Source organism: Malurus melanocephalus, unplaced genomic scaffold, assembly GCF_030028575.1.
Source record: "Malurus melanocephalus ecotype Western Australia unplaced genomic scaffold, MMel_1.1 scaffold_470, whole genome shotgun sequence".
Taxonomy (NCBI): domain Eukaryota; kingdom Metazoa; phylum Chordata; class Aves; order Passeriformes; family Maluridae; genus Malurus; species Malurus melanocephalus.
Window position 1 is genome coordinate 408,432 of NW_026623702.1, and position 8,116 is coordinate 416,547.

The following is an 8,116-nucleotide window of genomic DNA, read 5'->3' on the forward strand; positions in this document are numbered from 1 at the left end:
CAGGTGTGTATTCAGTGGGCAGTACTTCAGTGTATAAATTAGCTTCTGGCCCYCTTGGCTGCAATTGGAAGACATGCTTTGTCTTTTCAAGGTAACTAGCTCTTCTGTTTCGAGTCAGTAGTACCAAGTTCACATCTTGCTTTGTTAGAAAATAACCTTTGGAGAGGTGCATGAAACAGGTACGTAAGGAACGTGTAACCATAGTATCAACATCCAGCTGGCAGAATTTAAACACTTGTGCACCAYGATTAGATGCTTCTCTACTCTAGTTCTCWCCTGCAGCCATCTGGAAGCATGTGTAACAACTCTCTCTCAAACAGGGTCTGAGAGCTTCCATTGATGCCTATGACAACTTCGATAACATAACGTTGGCTCAGCGTCTGGAAAAGCATGAACTAATTGAATTTAGGCGTATTGCAGCATACTTGTACAAGGGTAACAACCGCTGGAAACAGAGTGTGGAGCTGTGCAAGAAAGACCGTCTGTATAAGGTGAGTTTMTGACTCTGGCTGAGAAGTCTGGGCTATGAAGCGGAAATCTCCTGGATACTGAATGTTTGTTAGTTTGGAATCTGGAGTTCTAATTAGTAGCCCTTCAAGTGAAGTTTAAGGAAAGACTCTTAAAGTAGAAGGGTTTGCAGTTTCAAATGCATGCTTTAAAAATAGTTTCATAATGTTGTCCTGTACTTGGGGATTGATCTCTTATTTATCAACAGCATCTGTACAGTTACCTGTATTAGTATGGAACATTCTCCATAGAACTCAAATCATAGGTTCTTGTAAGGGTGCAGATGAAACGTGATTACATTGGTATGGTCTTCAAGCCCATAGTGAGGTCACACAGGCTTGTGCCCACTTTGTAGAAAAGCTGTTGGGATAATGTTAATGAAGTGGCTTGCCTCAGAGTTGGTGTGTTTGGTGTATTGCTTCCTTACAGACCATGCCTGGTGTTGTTAAAGACTGACTTCATGGTATGCCAAATACCTGGCTTATCTAGCTAGCAGTAACATGCATGGAAGAYGTTGACAGGCAAGGGTCAAGCTTAACTATTGTTCTCTTCTGTAGGATGCTATGCAGTATGCTGCAGAGTCCAAAGATGCAGAGCTGGCTGAGAAGCTGCTCCAGTGGTTCTTGGAAGAAGGCAAGCAGGAGTGCTTTGCAGCCTGCCTTTTCACATGCTATGACTTGCTGCACCCAGATGTAGTCCTTGAGTTGGCATGGAGACATAACATCATGGACTTTGCAATGCCTTATTTCATCCAAGTGATGAGAGAGTATCTTACCAAAGTGAGTATTGCATAGGCTAAAAAGCTGAGAYTTCAGTCTGCTGTGTAATTAGCATTATGTAAACCAGAGCTCTTTGCATATATTTGGAATTTTGCCATTCCTCATAGACAAAGTCTTATTGAGGTTCTGTGGGTTTCATCACTCCAGGCTAGCTAGCAAAATTTATAAATAGATGCCTTGGCCCTTGGAAAGGTCTAGTTAAACTACTTCTTTTAACAGTAGACATGAGCCAACTGTGCTTCTCACAGTAGCTCCATAGTTGATGAACTGAAAACTTGGTGAGGACACCACATATATCACTTTTACCTTTTTTAACTATGAAAGGGCTTTTGAGTTACTAATAGTGCATATTATTCCTATATCAGCCAATACAAGTAGCCTGCTGAAGGTGTTTGGTTTTTTTAAATGAAAACAGAACTTTAAGTGCATAGTCTGGCTGTACAATATTGCTACCAAGAGCTGGTCCTCAACTGAGAGAAGAGAGATTCTGATCATGTGTGGTCCTGAAATGCTTGTCTCAAAYAGCTTTGAGATACTAAGTTAATATCATGCCAGGGAAGGCTCTAGAATTCCATAGGACATCACAGTAAAGACCTTCATTAAACTGAGCAATATAAAAGTGACTGCTTCAGGTTGCTTCTAATAAGTCATGTTAAGTATTCCCCTCTGAATTTTCTTGCAGGTTGATGGACTRTTCTATAAGGTGACCCTCTGATTTCAAATTCTCTGTTTTCATGTGTCCCTCAATATCCTAGGTTTCTTTTACAGGAATCTAGCTGTAGCTTCTGCCAGAAGAGCAGTGTAATTTAGCTCTAACTCATTTCCTGTTCACTTTCTAATGCTAAAAGGATAACTATTCACAAGCAACTTGAAAATCCAACCAGACWCCTCCTCCTCATGGGAAACAAAGTCAAGTGCTTGAAGAGGGCTCTAGTTTGGGCTCCTGTTCACTGTATTAGATATCTTGTGGCAGGGAGGATACTTTTCATAAAAAAGAAAAGCAGTTGACATGTAACAGGATGTGTWCCAAAGGCAAATTGCTTGTTGCACTCTAAATTACCCAAGTGTGCAGTAATTCAAGCATGATGGTGAGTTTGAATAGTGCCGTGAACCTTTTGTAAACTTCTTGCCTGTTGGCATGGTGAAAGTACTTGCACACATCTTAAAAGCCTCCAACTCCTTGTGTTTCACTCAGGAGAAACTTGCCACACAAGTTTACCTGCACTCTTACGTGCGAGGTTTAGGTCTAAAATAATTTATTTTAAACTGCTGGTTGGATTTACAAGTAATCATGTGTACTAAATGTGGGATAACTTGCCAGAAGGAAAATCTGCATGATGAAAGTGGTTTACAGTGAAACTAATTTAGTCTGTTGAATTAACTGYAAAACACGGAATTGGAGAATGGGCTTTATCAATGTGGTATGTCTAAAACTGTCATGTGACTAACTTCAAAAGCATAAAAGAATAGACTAGTTTCAGTGGGGTGAAAAACTTACCTGTCTTTTCTGCATTTAAAAAAAAAAAGTTACAGTACAGAACAGCCCTGTCCTAGAAGGAGTCAGGCACATGGAATATAATGACCCTCACCTAGAAACCTTTTGAACCTCTTCTAGGCAGCAGAGCAAATGCATTTCTGCTTTCTCAGAGCTGCTCGTCCCTTGTTGGGGATGGCTGCTCTCGGCATTCCTGCTGTTTGCCCAGCTGAGGGCAGGACTGCGCTGCTGGCCAGAGTCACTGTCGGACAGTGCCAGGGAAAGGCGAACCTGAGAGAGCCGAGGCCAGGGATAAGTAAAGGAGGACAGGTGGCTGGAAACAGGTAGCTGTCAGCTGCTTTGATCCATAGTAATTTGGATAACATTTGTAACACCAATATTGAGTGTTATGTTGGAGAGCTGTTAGGTTGGCAGCTATAAATGACCCAGTAATAGAYCTGCTGCCACTCAGGTTGTCAATTTGAGTTGCAAACTTCAAAAAGTTGAGAAATCTGTTAAACACCATATCTTAATAACATCTCATGTGTGCTACAGCTCCCTCTTGCAGCAATTCTCAGACCAGATACAATTCTTGCAGTAGGAAAGGAGAATGAGGAATACCTGAAATACAGCATTGGGCTAAATGTACGTTTGCCCGGSATGTTAGTACTGCCTGTACCACAATGTGAAGCTGTGTGACTTGTATGCTTTGTAGTCTTCAGTCTTAATGTTTCCCTTCTGGAAGATACAGTTCATTAAACCTGAGAAGGAAGGTACTGTTGTTGCCTCTTTAGCTTGCTCCCACAGTCTGAAGTTGTTTTTAGGGCTTCTGCATTACTGTAGCACTTCCACAAATTTGTTTAGCGTGAGCAGAGCTTAGTGTGGTGCAGCACTGAGATCTGTATAAAGCTGTACTACTAGACCTTCCATGAGAGTTCCAGTTTCCTCTAGAAGTATCTGTGAATACCAATACAGTTAAACCAGTACCCTACACACAGGTTAGGCTGTAGTCCTAGATAGGATCAAACTTAATGGGCCTGGAATATTCGCAAATATCTGTGAGCTAATTGCAGGTTAATAAATAAGGAATTGCAGGTTAATAAATAAATGTAGATTAGGCCCATTTGAGAGATGATCAGTGTGATGATTTTTAGTTCTGGGTCACAGATTTAGCAGTGACTAGAATAGGGCCCCAAAAAGTGCTTAATTTGAAGGTATTGAGTACCTCATCTGCCTTTGAGAGCTGTTGCTTATTGCAATACAACTTAAAGAAGCGGGAAATCAGTTCTACAACAAAGCTTGCTGGGAGCAGGCAAACTTAAGAAGTCTCCAACTTGAACTAAAAAGGAGCACTCGATAGYTGAGGTACCAGGCATGAAAAGCTTCACACAATGGTGCAATTCCTAGACGAAGCCTTCATAAATCTCCTGTTCGCTTCAATGTAGGTGGATAAACTTGATGCTTCTGAAAGCCTAAGAAAAGAAGAGGAACAAGTAACTGAACCCACTCCAATAGTATTTGGTAGGTGAAAGATTTAGTTTTAATTGATTACCTGTTGTCACTGGTCTCTCTTTGTGGAGGCAGCTTACATGATTGTTCTACCCACGTAAACTGGTTTCACCTAGATAGTAACTGAAATGGTTATCTCTGCTTGATGAACTGCATAAGCTGTTGAAGTGACATCTCACTCTTACAGTACTTCTGGTCTTCAGATRAAGTATTGCTCCTCTTACATGGTTCAGAACTCTACCTTAGGAATAGTGTTTCAGTATGGTAATAGGACAGGTGATACCAGGGTGCTGCCAACCCCAGGAATAACTTACAGAGCATGAAAATTCCTCTTCCTATTCCTGTCTGAGGAATGTGTCTGCTTTCTGCTCTTCCAAGTAGAAAAGCAGACTGGCTTTCTAGCTCACGCATTTTAAGACATGTGCAGCCAAAACACCATGGCTGTCCTCAAGTGTGATGCTATTTTAGAAGCCCTTCTGAAGAGGCWTTCTGCTAACAAGCACCTAGAAGTGGCTGGTAAGGGAAGGATGTGACTGGTTCACTGTCTGATATAAATGTTAACCTCAATTTAACAGATGCATGAGGCATGTGCGGTCCTAGTGATGAGAACAAATCTGTCATGGTGTGTTCAGACCTTTTGCAGCACCCTCCAGACTGAGAGACCTAACAGAYCTAACTATTTGCTTGAATTTATTTACTCTTCCGATCTGTCCATGCATGGGTTAAATAATACCAGTTCGATTTTCAGTATGGTCTCTTCAAAACAAGCCACGCTTATCGTGACCTCAAGATCACTTGATATTAATTTTCCCTCTGAGTCCTGCCTTGCTTTTGTAACTTCCTGGTAGCAAGAGCRGATGGCCTGGGTGCCCTTTCTGTGGTGCATGTTGGAGAATAGTATGACTTGCTGGTGTGTGCTTGCACAGGGGCTGGTTTTTAGCTAAAGCCTAATAATCCTGTCACAYAGTGCTAGAGGAGCTTGGGATCTTAAACTAACTTTCTTTTTGTCTCATACTTTTCTAGGCCAGCAGTTGATGTTAACAGCAGGCCCCAGTGCAGTACCTCCCCAGGCAAACTTCCCATACGGATACACAGCACCAGGATTCACCCAGCCRCCTGTTTATGGTTTCAATATGTAACTAGCTCTCTGACAGACCTTCACTGTCTCTGTTCTCTTCCTTCCCGTCCCTTTTTAACTTCTCCAAGAAGTGTACAATGGTCTTAAAGGCACAGATGACCTTCTGCTGGCTGAATACACTTGCTGCGCAGCTCAGTGAGGAGACTTCAGCAGGATGCCTGTTACTGTTATTTATTGATTATTGTCCGGTTACATTTCAACCTCTGAAAGGCAGCTTTTGTTAATGACATTGTGAGACTCTTGTCTGAAGTTAAGGCACTATTTCACTAACTCATATAGCAATAACTACTTGAGGCCAGGGGGAAGAGAGCATAATTTTCATTCTTTTGAACAGCCCATTGAAGGCAGCTGGGAAATTGCCTGGCACCAAGTTGTTAAAGCTTTAGCTGAAGCTACTGAAGTAGCARGGTTGTTAACAACTCAGTGAAACATCTCGTTAATAAATTGTTGAAAGCTTGTCTACATCTGACTACCCCATTTTATTTGCATTCTTACATGCAAAAGAAAATGGGCTTTTCTAATATTTGTGCTCTGAATGTTTAGAGGAATATTGGGAAAGTTTCCTTTTCTGGACAATAATGCTGTTGGAGTTCAATGCTGTTGGGGTTCAATACTGTTGAAGTTTGTTCTATATTTTCTGGAGTAGATCTGAGACTTGAAGAAAATAAATCTTCTCATGCCAGAGAGCAAACACTTCCCAGATCCTTTTTGTTTAACAAGAAGAGAGCATGTTACTTATTGACGTTAAATGGTACTAAAACAAACCTCAGCTGTGTGTGGCAAGAGAACATAGGAGTGTGCATGGGCTGCCAAAGTACTGGAGATGCAAGAGCACAGCGTCAGGGTTGGGGAGGRGGACACACTGCTACTGTATTGAGGCAGTAGGGAGGGCCATAATCCTGACTTTTTATTTGCACCTTTAACTGATTCTGGCATTGGCTTCCTGCCACACCATGTTCTGACCCTGTCTGGTGGGCAGAGTCAGCACCACCTGAGTGAACAGGGTGCACTGACTCAGTTCTGCTATGCTGCAGTAGGATTGACAGCGTCTCCATCACCCACCTCTTCCTTTGAGAATGCCAACAGGGATGTATTATTACTTTGTGCCACTTCAAATACATGTATCATTAACGTTTTATGTACTTAGATAACAATGTATAATTTATGGTTATGAATCTTGTGCTAATCTTGAATATTATAAAAGTCCAACTATAAATGTAAAACTGCAGTATCCACCGTGTGGTTCTAGTCTTAATATCTTGGGTGTGGGGACTGGCTGGTAGTAATACACTACCACTCATAGCATCAGGTTGCTTAATCTGACAACTAAGGATGCCAGGCAGGAAAAGGGAGACTTTGCCAAGGCATGATGGAAAGGGAGTTGTGGTCTCTTCACCGGACACATCGGCACACGCTGTCACGTGGGGAGGGTGTACTGCAGGACATGGTCACATGCTTTCATTCACGGGGCTGGGAGAGCTTCAGTCCTGTGTGGAGGGAGCTGCTGCAATGAGAATCTTCTCTGCTGAGATACATCCATACAGCAGTGGTTTTGGTAAGCTGTGCCTTTTCATACGGAGTCCTACTTGGAGCAGAGCAAAACACCTTTAAATGCAAACCAGTGGAGATTGTCAGGGCTGTGCAATCAGGAACAGCAGACTGTGCTTCGGCACAATTCTCATGAGTGTGTTGTCTCTCTTGGTCACCACACTGTGAAAGCAGTGGCAAAGGGATGTGGTTCCACCTTCCTGATGGATGCCAGAGTATCCAAGTGTTGCTGTAACATGCCAGYCTCAACTTTGTACTGATCAGCACTCACAGTTCAGCTTGAAATGCTGGGCAGCTAATGAGTTCAGGCAAATCTCCACTCTGTCCAGACTTACTCATAGCAGGAACTAAGCAGCTAGCTTGCCCTTTTCCAGGAAAATAGTACTTCTATTTTGTAGCCAGTTCTTTGTCAGTCAAAATAAATTTGGGTAAGTTAGCTGGAAGTGAAGACCAGCTCTAGGATTAGCATGATCATAGGACTTTACATCCTCTCAACCTAAAAATGTGTTCTGACTTMATAGCAGCAAGCGCAAGCTGATGGTGGAACACAATGAAATGCTGGATCAAACACTGGAACTGCTCCTGATCTCTAGAGAATTGAGCTAGCCTGGGGATCCTTAATAGCTTCAGTCTAGAAATCTAATTACAGGAGTGACTGAGTTCTCAAGGAAAACAAAGCTGCCAGCTGTGATGAACAGTCTTGCTTTAGTTGCTCTCCTGCTATTTAAGCTCTTGCTAAGTATAATGACATCTATAAATTTTGTGATTCTAAAATGCATTCAAAACATAGACTCCCTGCCAATACAGTGCAGCCATACCTAAACTGTGGAACAAACTCTTGCATACCAAGGTATTTCACTGCTTCCCTAAAAGTGAAGCCATTCACAGCAGGAAATAAMCCCTATTTTAGGGGTTAGGTGAAGGACTTCATTCAGTTCATGAATTTGTAACATCCAAGTTTTGGAAAACTTGGATAATACGGTTTTGCAGAGTTTGCTTTAAAACTAAGCTTCTTGCTAATTCCCACCCCAGTGCACAGGGCTGATGCTGTCCTGTAGAATGATCTGCTCATGCAGAACATGCTGCAGGRTGCAGCAGCTGGAGACCAACGTCCAGGCTTATGTCAGAGGGTAACTTGCTTGGGACTGCATCCAGGCTTTT

General features: G+C 42.3%; 1 protein-coding gene across 1 annotated transcript in view; it reads left to right on the top strand.

The window, feature by feature from the left end:
- Nucleotides 1–6,853, top strand: part of CLTCL1 (clathrin heavy chain like 1) — a 34,416-nt gene extending 27,563 nt beyond the window's left edge. The window contains exons 27-31 of the mRNA XM_057380746.1: nt 307–491; nt 1,065–1,286; nt 4,206–4,285; nt 4,697–4,785; nt 5,293–6,853. Of these exons, the coding sequence (XP_057236729.1) occupies nt 307–491; nt 1,065–1,286; nt 4,206–4,285; nt 4,697–4,785; nt 5,293–5,408 (692 nt within the window). The 3' untranslated portion in view covers nt 5,409–6,853. The remainder of the gene's footprint in view (nt 1–306; nt 492–1,064; nt 1,287–4,205; nt 4,286–4,696; nt 4,786–5,292) is intronic.
- The last annotated feature ends 1,263 nt before the right edge of the window (nt 6,854–8,116 follow it).